The sequence below is a fragment of the Procambarus clarkii genome, chromosome 62, assembly GCF_040958095.1.
Source record: "Procambarus clarkii isolate CNS0578487 chromosome 62, FALCON_Pclarkii_2.0, whole genome shotgun sequence".
NCBI classification, from domain to species: Eukaryota; Metazoa; Arthropoda; class Malacostraca; order Decapoda; family Cambaridae; genus Procambarus; species Procambarus clarkii.
In genome coordinates, this window is record NC_091211.1 from 28,029,606 (window position 1) to 28,043,794 (window position 14,189).

Sequence of the window (14,189 nt, forward strand, 5' to 3'; positions counted from 1 at the left end):
AATACCTGGGAGTTAGTCATCCGTCACGGGTTGCTTCCTGGGGGTGAAGGCCTTGTCAAGGACCGGGCCGCGAGGACACTATGCCCCAAAATCATCTCAAGATAACCTCAAGATCCCTGTGGCAACTATAGGTGAAGTTAGGAGCATGACACAAACAAAAATATATATTATTTGGTAAAACACACACAGGTGTGTATAAATGGATTAAAAACAAAGAAATTGAATATTATTAAAATAATGATGAAAACAGAAACAATACAGTATTTATAATTTTTATTTGGGTAAAATATTTGTAAACAGTCCACTGGTAAATGTCAAATTATTCTACAATACTTATGCTGACGAATATCACATCTTTGACGGTTCTTCTGACGTTTCCTCCATGTCGACAGGTGGCGGGTCTTTTTCTGATGATCTCACAGGTTGTTCAAAAGAAGAATTTTCTTTCGTCTGCATGGCTTTATGGAAGGATCCAAGTTTCTTATCTAATGATGCAATAGCCTCCTTATTGGCAATTTTCAGCTATTGAGTAAAAAGTAAAATATTTACAGTAAAATGTTAAAGGTATACACAATATCACTGAACATACCATACAGTAAAATACTAATAGTTATGAAGATTTTCATGTTAATTATCAATACAAACATGCAACAACTGGCACTGACATGTGGTCACTTGAAACAAGTCAAAGTGCCAACATACAAACTGCAATATAACAAACTTACACAAATATAAGATCCAGCATTACAGTCTGAAAAAGTAAAAGCTACTGTATAATACTTTCTAGGTTTAGTTCATTTATTATGCACCGCATACCTATCCTGTGGGCAGTAGTGGAAAGGGTTACAGAGGCACATAATGGGCTCAGGGACTGAACCCCACAATTCATTTAGTTACAGTCAATTACACAATTCATTGCAAGTTACAGTCTTGATGAGCTAGATACAAAATTCAGTGAACATTGTCACATCAACAATGGGCTTGAGACCGACCACAAGTACAGTTTCTAAATTAAGCAACTGACATGTGGAGAGCTAGTGACACAATTGAAATGTTTATCCTTCACACTCCCCCCCCCCATCCAGTGGGCAGAGGTGGATGGGTTACAATTAATTAGTCTCGGATTAGTCTCTGCAATCAGCAGTCTCCGTGGTGTAGTGGTAAGACACTCGCCTGGCGTTCCGCGAGCGCTATGTCATGGGTTCGTATCCTGGCCGGGGAGGATTTACTGGGCGCAATTCCTTAACTGTAGCCTCTGTTTAACGCAACAGTAAAATGTGTACTTGGATGAAAAAACGATTCTTCGCGGCAGGGGATCGTATTCCAGGGACCATAGGATTAAGGACTTGCCCGAAACGCTACGCGTACTAGTGGCTGTACAAGAATGTAACAACTCTTGTATATATCTCAAAAAAAAAAAAAAAAAAAAAAAAAAAAAAAAAAAAAAAAAAAAAAAAAAAAAAAAAAAATTATGTTTCCTTAGAAATTGTATATAAATTAGTGCACAGGTAACCCTTCAAATGGTTTACATCTCACCCACTTGAGGGTTTCCTTTGAGATCACATACAGTGATCTCATGGGGGCCTGGTAGCCTGGTGGATAGCGAGCAGGACTCGTAATTCTGTGGCGCGGGTTCGATTCCCGCACCAGGCAGAAACCAATGGGCAAAGTTTCTTTCACCCTGAATGCCCCTGTTATCTAGCAGTAAATAGGTACCTGGGAGTTAGTCAGCTGTCACAGGCTGCTTCATAGAGGGGTGTGTGAGTGGTGTTGGGGAGAAAAAAACAAAAAGTAGTTAGTGCAGTTGATTGACAGTTGAGAGGCGGGCTGAAAGAGCAAAAGCTCAACCCCCGCAAACACAACTAGGTGAATGCAGTCTTCCTCTGCCCACCCCACACTCACCATCTCTACACTTCAAAATGTCAGACTAAAAAAAACATGTACTGTACTATAAAGCATTTAATATACAAATAGCCAATGACTTACCCTTGTTTGCCTGTCTCAAGTGCCTCAAAGACCAATATTAAATGCAGATGTAACCATTCACCAATTAACTACTATAGGCAGCATACCACGAGGATTATCAGAGTTGCTATTTCCACTTTCCAGCATCGAGTGTCACAAATACTGGGTTATAATGTATTGTTATGTTTACTTAGCACAATTATATTTTCTACCATTTGTAACCCAATTGTCTTACAATTCTTGTAAGAACTCACCTTCCCAGGTGAGTTCCTTCCTACTATGACAGTAGGAAATGGATAAAAATCACACAATCATTACAGTACAGTACTTTCATTTCAAGCTAACAAATTGCACAATTTTTTTTCTCATATACTTAGATCATACCTGAAGTGGGTTCTAGGAGTTCTCCTTTCCAAGCATGGCCTGGCATCAGGTTTGACTTGTGATAGCCTGGTCCAACAGACTATTGCTTGGAGCAGCCCACATGCCCACATATCCACTAAAACCCAGTTGGTCTGGCACTTCTTGCAGGAAACTGTTTAGTTTTTTCTTGAGGTCCACTTTTGTTCTGGCCTTATTTTTTTTTTATCTCAGTACAGCATATGGTGCAACAATAAACAAAATTTGTGAAGAATTAAGCCAATATAAAAAGCTTACCTGCTTGAGGTTGGTCTTAACCGGCTTGACTTTAGTTTTGGCCTTGAGAGGAGCTCCAGTGCCTGCCTTTTTATATATGGGATTACCAGACTTGCTGGGATTTCTTGTATGCAACTTATTCTTCCCCATCAGTCAGTTATATGTTGAAAACTGAAATATGAATTCATATTATTATGAATATTCATAATATTTATATTAGCATTGCACACTATAAATACAGTACAGGAAACATAAGAATCAAGAAGAACCCCACTGAAAGGAAAAAACCAGCGTTGAATGTAATGAAACGCCATTTTCTGGGTGAGACCCAGAGGCTCCCCGGAGCTTTACCGGCTGATATGCTAATGTCAGACTTTGGCATCAGTCATGTGTATGGAGTTCTAGGGCCTACCGGGGACCACGAGCCAGAACCTGGCCCCCTCAGAGAGGCAAGGGGAGCAATGGCCTATAGAAACCCCCGTGTGGTTGGAAGCATTCTATGTCTGCCATCGACCGGGTCAAGCATCCAGAAAGGTAAGCATTCCAAAACAAACCCCTATTCTGGTGAAAATTGCTACCTAAAGCCGAACTAGTGGATAGAACTCTTCAACAGAAAACAAGGAAACTAGTATGACGTCATACGTCACCGCGCCGCTGTCTGCGTAGCTCCCCCCTCCCCGGGAGGGGGAAGGGGGAGCCCCAGACCTCCCACACCGGCTATCCACCCATCAATTCTGAGGCTGGATGTCAAAACACGCGAAAAACACCGACCGGAGGGAGGGAGGGTTGCCGGGGAGCCTCCGGGTCTCACCCAGAAAATGGCGTTTCATTACATTCAACGCTGGTTTTCTGGAGGGAGCCCTGTCGGCTCCCCGGAGCTAACTACCCACAGAGGAAGGTCAAAGGGACAGAACCGGGAGGCGGACACCACGCACCCCCCAAGGAGGCGAGACAACCGGCAGCAAACGCCAACCCAAGGCGCCACAGCCCCGAAAATCCCGGGAACAACACGAGAACCACAAGCAGCAAGGCCCCTGCACGAACACCAAAAATCCATGCCCGAACGACAGCAAGGCCACGTCGCCCAGACGGCAGCAAGAGCAGCGAAGCCACGAACGCCACAGGCATGAGGGAAGAACACAGGCAGCTTAGCCGCAAAAACACGGCTGACCACCCGGGACACTATCACCCGCGAACTGGGAAGAACAGAACCGGAGCAACGCAAAACGCGCTCCGGACCCAAACGCCATGGCACGCAAACAACAGCGGAGGGCCGCCACTGAACACAAACGACACACCCCCGGCCCGACCAACGAAGCACCAACAAACCCTGGACCCCACCAGAATGCAGCAGCCCCACCCCGCGCCAGAAAAGATGGAGACTGCTGCCACCAAACAACCAAAACGCTAAAACCGAAGGAGCAAGAAAACTCAGCGACTCGACCCCCAGAGGCAAAGGCCCAAAGGAAAGAGCCGACGAAAAAACACACCGGAACCGAAGGGGCACTACCAACCGAGGAGAAGACAGAGCACGCTGACCAGGATGGTGCAAGCGGCGCACGAACAGGCCGGAGGTGAAACGACGCACAAGACAGCTGACTAACGGTGCAGAAGCAACACCAAGACCGAAAGCAAGCTGAAGCGGCTCCGCCCATGCCGCACGAAAAGAGGCGACAGTATGTGGCAAGACGACGGCCCCCAACCCCCACCAGAAAACCAAGCCGAGAGTAAACCAAGCTAACAAGAGTAACCACCTAAGAAGGGACAGGAAAAGGAAGGACCGCCAAAATACCCCATACTGCCGCCAAGAGAAGCACGCAGGTGGTACACCTACCACGAAGCCACCCGACCACCAACTGGAGGCGAGACCGCGAGGCAGAACATAAGCAGCCCCGACAAGGCCTCTCCGAGCCCAGGAAAAAAGGCGGAGCCGCGGGAAGATCTCGGGCGAGACCACCGAAACCCAGGCGGCACAAGGAGATGGAACGTCTGCCGAACAGAAAAACTCCCCAAAGCATGCAAGCCCGCCAGGAGTTCAGAAACGACGGGTCCGACGCGAGACATCGCAAGACCCCCAAAAAAAAACGAACCGGCAGGGCAAGCTAGGAAATTAAAGAAGGCAGAAGGGTCGCCGCCAGAACAGTACCCGAACCAAGGGGTACGAACAACTGCAATAGTCCGAGACAAAGAAGCACATCACAGGATACAGGCTGACCAACGCCTAAGAACACATGCAGAACATCCCTGCTGCAGAGGAGGCAGGAAGAAAGAGCAGAAGCACAAAAACCCCAGGAGAACAACCAGGGGTGGACAATCAGGCAGGGACAGAAAAACCCCCACGCAATCCCAGGCACAAAACGGCAGCAAAGTGCCACTCCACAACCGGACACAGGAACAAGGACACGCCACCGTGAAACACGGTACCAATGCACACGTGCAGCAGCAGCAACAGGCACCACTGCAACATGCAACATGTAAATAGCAACTCCCTTCTGCAAAGGCAGAGAACGGAGCAGGCAGACCCCAGACAGGACCAACAGAGACACAACAAAACCCTGCAGGCCCAGAAACCTGCACCAGGCGACCGACGGCGGAGAAACCCCGCTCGATACCCGCTGGATGAGGTACTGGGAGCTCTTTTACACCTGAAGCCCGGCCCAAAGCCAGGCTAGACCGGCCAGAGGGTGGCCCACCAGGCAGCTGCTAGGAGCAGTCCACCGGCCCACATACCCCCACAACCAGGACGGGCCGGAACTGCCATACGAAAACAGGCTAGTGCGCCCTGGAAGTCCACGGACGAACCAGCAAGAAGGCTTATGCTCGCAAGTAGGGCATGTAACAAGCACAGACCTCTGATGGTAATACAGTGTTCCCCAAATGTGCCAATAGCACCACTGCACTCCACTGGTAATAACCCGCAAGTTCTGCCAGATAGGCGGGACCCAAGAGCCAGAGATCAAAACCTGCAAGCACAGCCAGGAGCCTTACCAGGTGAGTACAGAACCAACCCTGCAACCCCCACACCTCACAACATTAAAAAGGAGGGTCCCCTGAATGACTCCAGCATGGGTTGGACATGCACATGAGGGGGACAGGAAGGGTTGAAAAAAAAGGGACAGTCACTGGTGTGCGAACGGTCTCAGTCGTACAAAAATATACCTAAATAAAGACAGGTATATAAACAACACCGCATCCAGCGCCCGGCCAAAAGACGCCAGACTGCAGAAACTCACCTGGCGAATGGTGGCACGAACTTGACACGACTCAACCGTGCCCAGAAGAACCCGGGAGCACCACCAGGTGAAGACGCCAGAGCCGGACCCTGCCGGACCCGCAGGAGAGCAGGGAGAGGCGAAGGAGGCGGTCCACACTCATGACACAGGGAAAACCGCGGTGTCCTCCCCACAACTGGGAACCAGGACACCCCCGGCGTGAAGGGGCACAGACCGCAGCCACGGAGAAGAACGAGAGGCGAAGCACTGTAGCAAAAAGGGCGCAAAACACCAGCACTGAAACACTGCCCAGACCAAAACAAACTCCACGGCGCATGCGCATAACACGCTGGCCGAACCGCACACCCTCCCTGCGGGAAGGTGCCAGCCAGGACTACTGCACGAGAAAAGTAGCCAAAAGAGGAAGCAGGAACAATAAAACCGGCCAAAGAAGCAAAGAGCCCAAAAAGGAACCCAACCGGGCGACAAGTAGCCCAACCGGGCGACAAGCAGCCCAACCGGGCGACAAGCAGCCTAACCGGGCGACAAGCAGCCTAACCGGGCGACAAGCAGCCCAACCGGGCGACAAGCAGCCCAACCGGGCGACAGGGACGAGGAGCTGACAGACGTTCCAATAATGCGGGAAGTAGCGAAAAACCTTCCCGTGCCCTTGAGAACACAGAAGCCAACACTAGTCCCGAAGGCACACGAAGGCGCAGGCGCACCCGAGATCAGAAGTCACGCAGAACCCCATCGAACGGGGAAACATGACGAAAACACCGTCCCAAAAAGGGGTGGGAGGAAACATCCACCCACAGGACGGAACCAACCGACTCAAAGGCCAAGGAACTGAGCCCGGGGAGAGGCCGACGCCCAACAGCACGTACGGCAAGTGGGGAGGAAAAACCCCACTCCACGTAACCACAAGCCCCGCCTAGAGGGGGATAAAAACCCCCACGGGGTCCAACGGGGCCAAGGCCCCCCAAGTCAGCCCCTTCCCAGCCCCGGGAACCTACACGACAGGCCCCGGGGCCGAGCCGTTCCCCCAAAGCCCCCGCCGTACCAGAAAACCGGGGCAGCCGTGAAAACACTAATGAAGGGAGCCCACTGGCAGACTCGTACAACACGGCTGGAGGAACGGGCTCAAATGCCCACGTCACTACCCCGGAAGGGGAATTCCCCGAGACTGCCCGAGTCTCAACACCATCAAAAACCCCGCCCCGAACCTACAGACGGTAAGGAACCAGATGCAGGCAGGAAGGGTGATCCAGGGGAAAGACAAGGGGGCGTGGATGGAACCGAAGCAACCAACACCCCCAAGTCCCAAAACGAACTCGTGGAAGGTGACCCCAAGCCCCAAGGCCAGTACTTACAGGGCACCTATGGAAGGGAACCCTAGGCGCATGCAGCCCGAGTACTGAAGAATCACTCCCGGCTCACGCACCACCTAGAAAACAGACACCACACTCTAGGTACAGTGCTGAAACAACCACTGGAGCCGGAGCACATAACCATTGCCTATAGCATCAGCCGAAGAACTAATGGGTGGATAGCCGGCGTGGGAGGTCTGGGGCTCCCCCTTCCCCCTCCCGGGGAGGGGGGAGCTGCGCAGACAGCGGCGCGGTGACGTATGACGTCATACTACTTTCCTTGTTTTCTGTTGAAGAGTTCTATCCACTAGTTCGGCTTTAGGTAGCAATTTTCACCAGAATAGGGGTTTGTTTTGGAATGCTTACCTTTCTGGATGCTTGACCCGGTCGATGGCAGACATAGAATGCTTCCAACCACACGGGGGTTTCTATAGGCCATTGCTCCCCTTGCCTCTCTGAGGGGGCCAGGTTCTGGCTCGTGGTCCCCGGTAGGCCCTAGAACTCCATACACATGACTGATGCCAAAGTCTGACATTAGCATATCAGCCGGTAAAGCTCCGGGGAGCCGACGGAGCTCCCCCCAGAAAAAACTCTTAAACACTACAATCTAAATTTACGGAGGGTCAACATCAGAGGCCCGAGACTGTTCAACACGCTTCCACTACACATAAGGGGCATAACTGGCCAACCCCTCACAGTGTTCAAGAGAGAACTGGATAAGCACCTCCAAAGGATACCTGATCAACCAGGCTGTGATTCGTACGTCAGGCTGAGAGCAGCAGCGTCCAACAGCCTGGTTGACCAGTCCAGCAACGAGGAGGCCTGGTCGACAACCGGGCCGCGGGGACACTAAGCCCCGGAAGCACCTCAAGGTAAGGTACCGAATGAACAATTTATAGCCCTTGAAATGGTGCATATTAGATTGAAGTCTATAAAGATCACTAGTAATGCCAGTAATTACCTAAGTGTAATTAAAGGATGAGAGCTATGTTCCTGATGTCCCGTCTTCCCGGTACTCTTTGTTGTATAACGCTTTGAAACTACTGACGGTTTTGGTCTCCACCCCCTTCTCACTTAGCTTCTTTCAACCGTCTACCACTCTGTTTGCGAAAGTGAATTTTCTTATAATTCTTAGGCAGCTTGTTTAGTTAGTTTAAGTCTATGACCTCTTATTCTTGACATTCCAGGTCTCAGGAATTCTTCCATACCATATCAATTTTATCAATTCCAGTTACTACACTACACACACAAATCACAATTGCGTGATGCATCAAATGAACAAATGAACTAAGATTATACACTTATTATCGTGCATGTGTAATGAAGTAAGGGCAAAGAGGGAGAACGGCCAATTGACATAGCTCAAGTGCATGGGGGGGGGGAGTTGTGTAAAACCCTGGTTTGTGCCTTGGAGAGGCTGCAGGATCCAGTAAGTTCATTAGAACTTCGGTTTCAACTCCCTTTGACCATGTCGTAGCTCAGTCAATTAAGGCAGCGTCTGGGATGCTCTCGCTAGGAATGTTGAAGGAATTCCTACCAATACAGATTGGCCAATATTAATCATTTCATAAAAATACAACTCGACCAGAACCTCACTATTGTATCTGCTTGGCAGCATCACCTGATCACCACCAGGTGACAGCACCACCACCACCGACACTTCCAAGTCTCAACAGACAATATCTCACAGCTTGATGTCAAAAGCTATCTCTAAGCATACAAGTGAAGGGACAGACAAGAAGGAACAGGAGCAGTAGTGTCTTACTTGGATAAGTGCTTGTCAAATTACTTTAAGCTAGCTAACTGAGCAATCACATTCTGCTGCTTCCTGAAGAATCTAGACTCAAAAGGTAAAATATATAAAACTATGGGTACTCTCCAGAGCTGCAGTGTGACAAGGAAGTTTAAGTCCCAGACCCAGAAGAAGACATGAAGCAGGGGGATACAGGTCACAACAACACCCAGTTGCACTATGCTTAGGTCACATGCTGGAGGGCCCCAGACAGGGAACCTAAGAGAGATATTGTTCTGCAAACATATAGATTAACTTCCAAAAGCTACATGCCCAAACTTTTTTACAAGATATAGTTCAGAATGTTTTGAACCTCAGGTCCAAAAAGCACTTTTCAGAAGTAGACCTATATGTAGCCAAATTATGCTACAACAAAGGTATAGGGCAGAGAGCATGATGGGCATTGGGTGACAACAGCCAAGCTCTAACAATGATGGGACACAACATAACCCATTACAGGACAGTAATTCCATTTTTAAGTATAGTGTTGAGATAGAGAAGAGACATATGGAGGATCGCTCCTTACAAAATGAAATAAAGACTTGAACCCAAAGCAAAGAATGCCCTCTCTCACCATATAGCTAGTGGTCACATACATGTAAAACAACTTGTAGTGTAACATCAGAAAAGTAAGGCAAGACCCTAAACCTACACAAGCACAAATTATCAAAGACTTTATCTAATGATCATGCAGTACTCTATCTAACAACTAAAGAGCAGAGCAAATATTGAAGAATCCTGTACCAAATTAAATAAGCAGAATACTTGAAAGACTAATGTTCAATAAATGTTGAAGGGACTACTGTAACTCTTCCATGAAAGGCAACTTAATTTTGTAAAGTATGCCAGGCCACCACATACTGGTGCCAAGAAGAATCATATAGCACCTGAATGATAAAGCCCTAAATTTCAATCCTACAAAGCCCTGAATACGTCTTGAGTTTAACACTATGTGCTAAAACTAGTACAAAGCTTGATATGATTCAAAACGAGAATGCGACCAATCTCCTGCATGGCGGGAGGAGGCAATGTGACTTGTGTGAACACCTGACAATCAGATTATGTAAACCATTGCTACAGTGTCTACAGTGGAGTGAGCAGGGTCTTGCAACACACAAATACCTCCAACTCCCCAACATAAAACACTAGTATCTCGACTGAAGACTAAGAAATAAATTTTATTTCAAAAGTTTAAGCTTTTTTTTTTTTTTTTTTTTTATTATTTTCTACCACAGACGTGGCTAGACATTTACAATGCTAACCAGAATATATACATTTTCTTCTGTCCTCCATGGACAGGGTTAGAGAAGTGTTAAACATATAGTTCAAGGGTTTATTGAACACAACCACAGAAGGTGATTCGGTGCTTTTAAAATGCTAAGCTAACCTACATACGTAAATACATAGATACACAGATTTACGTATGCCCTACATAAAGTGTTAGATGTGTCTTTTACATAGTGTCATTAATGTACATTCACAAAGGTGAAATGTAATTCTGATCAGCTTCCATATATGCTTTATACCCATACATATACATACACACACACACACATACACATACATATATACACACACACATGGAAAGTGAAGTGTGGTGACTTTGAAGAAATAAACAAGAAAATAGACTCATATGGTGAACAACTCCAAGCAAGCCTAAGGGCTAACATAGAGTTAGGTAAGGATCTCCAACTGGAAACTTCACTGACAACTCACATAGAGGAGGTGAATAAAGAACTAGAAAAGTATAAAGAAGAAATAAAAGCGACATATGCTGAAGTTGTAAAAGAGAAAGAGACTATCAAAGAAGTGTGTTCGGAAGTCAAAACCAGAAATGACCAACAAGAAGCAGAAATTAGGCAAGCAATTAGGAAAGAACTGGTTACCAACAGTAAACTGGTACAAAACACTGCAGATAGAACTAAGTCCATAATCATTTTTGGATGTTTAGAGAAGGAAATTTCATCTAGGGTGGACCGAGCGGCAGAAGAGATGAAAATCATAGAGAAAATAGTAGGTTTAGGAGAAGGCTCAAAGGAAAATGTCAGTGATTTTAGAAGAATAGGAAAATATGAGAAAGAAAAGAACCGCCCCTTAAGGGTGACGTTTAATGGAGTGAAAAACATGATGGAAGTGCTAAGAAATGCCAGGAAACTGCAGAGTGATGAGGTTGGCAAACTTTGGTCAATAAGACAAGACCTCTCCAAGGAAGACAGAGAAAAGCTGAAAATGAACCTAATTGAGGCAAAACGTCTAAATGGGGATAGAAATGAAGAAGACAGAAATTCTTTTTTTTACAAAGTGACAGAGACTGGAAAGCTTGTGAAATGGTACATAAAAACAAAGCAACAAGATCAGTAGTGGAAGGGGGAGTAAAGAGCAAAGGAAAAGGGAACATGTTCCTGAAAATTGTATATACCAACATAGATGGAGTGAGGTCAAAAACTTTGGAGTTGCAAGATGTAATCCAGCTTAGGGTCCCAGATATTGTTGCATTATCAGAGACAAAACTTGAAGGAAATATAATAAATGAAGTCATATTCCCAAGAGGCTATTCAGTTTGGAGACGTGACAGGAAAACTAGGAAGGGAGGAGGAGTGGCTGTACTGGTGAAAAAACACCTGAAGGTAAAAGAGTTAATATTTGAAAACCCTCGAGATATTGACATAATGGCATTGCAGGTCTGGAATCAGGATGATAAGCTGATAATTGTAAATACCTACAGCCCACCAGCAAGCAACACATGGACAAAGGAAGAACTGGATGACAAACGAGAGGGCCTCATAATGGTCATGAGAGATATTATTGTACAAGCAGATAAAGATAAATCACGACTGTTGATACTGGGGGACTTCAACTTTAGAGCAATAGACTGGGAGGCCTATGAAGCAAGAACGAGGACTTTTGGACATGCAGATTTGTGAACCTCATTCTGGAGACATTCTTGTATCAACACATAAAGCAAGCCACAAGAATGAGGGAAGGAGATGTACCATCAGTACTGGATCTAGTATTCACCAGGAAAGAAGAAGAGATTTTTAACATCCAGTACCTTCCTCCCTTGGGAAAGAGTGATCACGTCCTGTTAGACATTAAATATGCTTTAAGATATCATCTAGAAGAAAATGGGGACATTGAAACAGTTGATAAACTCGATTTAAGGAGAGGCAACTATGGGGAACTTCGAAATTTTTTTAATGAGTGTAATTGGACAGAATTGTTGCTAGGCAGGGAAGTAAATGAAATGTATGCCAAATTTTTAAAACTATACGAGGAAGGCACACAAACATTCATACCAAAACAGAGATGCAGGGCCAGAAAACAGGATTGGTTCGACAGAAATTGTGAGAGGGCAAGAGACCAAAAGACACAAAAATGGAATCAGTATAGGAAGAGGCCAAACCCCCAAACATACCAGCGATACAAAGATGCGAGAAACAACTATACAGCAGTAAGGAGAGAGGCAGAAAGAAATTTTGAAAAAGGGATAGCAGATAAATGTAAAACAGAACCGGGCCTATTCTACAAATTCATAAACAACAAATTGCAGGTAAAGGATAATATACAGAGGTTGAAAATGGGAAACAGATTCACGGAAAATGAAAAGGAAATGTGCGAAACATTAAATGAAAAGTTCCAAAGTGTGTTTGTACAAAATGAAATCTTCAGAGAACCAGACGCAATAAGAATTCCAGAGAACAACATAGAGCGGATAGAGGTGTCTAGAGATGAAGTGGAAAATATGCTAAAGGAGCTCGGTAAGAACAAAGCAGCTGGCCCAGATGGCGTTTCACCATGGGTTCTGAGAGAATGTGCACCTGAGCTCAGCATTCCACTTCACCTGATCTTTCAGGCATCCCTGTGTACAGGAATCGTAGCAGACGTGTGGAAACAGGCTAACATAGTTCCAATCTACAAAAGTGGCAGCAGGGAAGACCCCCTCAATTATAGACCTGTATCATTGACGAGTGTAATAGTGAAAGTATTGGAAAAACTAATCAAAACTAAATGGGTAGAACACCTGGAGAGAAATGATATAATATCAGACAGACAGTATGGTTTTCGATCTGGAAGATCCTGTGTATCGAATTTACTCAGTTTCTATGATCGAGCCACAGAGATATTACAGGAAAGAGATGGTTGGGTTGACTGCATCTATCTGGACCTAAAAAAGGCTTTCGACAGAGTTCCACATAAGAGGTTGTTCTGGAAACTGGAAAATATTGGAGGGGTGACAGGTAAGCTTCTATCATGGATGAAAAATTTTCTGACTGATAGAAAAATGAGGGCAGTAATCAGAGGCAATGTATCAGAATGGAGAAATGTCACAAGTGGAGTACCACAGGGTTCAGTTCTTGCACCGGTGATGTTCATTGTGTACATAAATGATCTACCAGTTGGTATACAGAATTATATGAACATGTTTGCTGATGATGCTAAGATAATAGGAAGGATAAGAAATTTAGATGATTATCATGCCCTTCAAGAAGACCTGGACAAAATAAGTATATGGAGCACCACCTGGCAAATGGAATTTAATGTTAATAAATGTCATGTTATGGAATGTGGAATAGGAGAACATAGACCCCATACAACCTATATATTATGTGAGAAATCTTTAAAGAGTTCTGATAAAGAAAGAGATCTAGGGGTGGTTCTAGATAGAAAACTATCACCTGAGGACCACATAAAGAATATTGTGCAAGGAGCCTATGCGATGCTTTCTAACTTCAGAATTGCATTTAAATACATGGATGGCGATATACTAAAGAAATTGTTCATGACTTTTGTTAGGCCAAAGCTAGAATATGCAGTTGTTGTGTGGTGCCCATATCTTAAGAAGCACATCAACAAACTGGAAAAGGTGCAAAGACATGCTACGAAGTGGCTCCCAGAACTGAAGGGCAAGAGCTACGAGGAGAGGTTGGAAGCATTAAACATGCCAAAACTAGAAGACAGAAGAAAAAGAGGTGATATGATCACTACATACAAAATAGTAACGGGAATTGATAAAATCGACAGGGAAGATTTCCTGAGACCTGGCACTTCAAGAACAAGAGGTCATAGATTTAAACTAGCTAAACACAGATGCCGAAGAAATATAAGAAAATTCACCTTCGCAAATAGAGTGGTAGACGGTTGGAACAAGTTAAGTGAGAAGGTGGTGGAGGCCAAGACCGTCAGTAGTTTCAAAGCGTTATATGACAAAGAGTG

The 14,189-nt window shown here is 45.7% G+C and overlaps 1 protein-coding gene across 3 annotated transcripts in view; it reads right to left on the minus strand.

Moving 5' to 3' along the window:
* Nucleotides 1-260: 260 nt before the first annotated feature.
* LOC123766398 (ribosomal biogenesis factor) overlaps nucleotides 261-14,189 on the minus strand; it is a 41,185-nt gene continuing 27,256 nt past the window's right edge. For all 3 annotated transcript variants that reach the window (XM_045755464.2, XM_045755463.2, XM_069308420.1), the window contains exons 2-3: nucleotides 2,623-2,772; nucleotides 261-522 (exon numbers count right to left, since the gene is read on the minus strand). In XM_045755464.2, the coding sequence (XP_045611420.1) occupies nucleotides 349-522; nucleotides 2,623-2,751 (303 nt within the window). In that variant the 5' untranslated portion in view covers nucleotides 2,752-2,772 and the 3' untranslated portion in view covers nucleotides 261-348. The remainder of the gene's footprint in view (nucleotides 523-2,622; nucleotides 2,773-14,189) is intronic.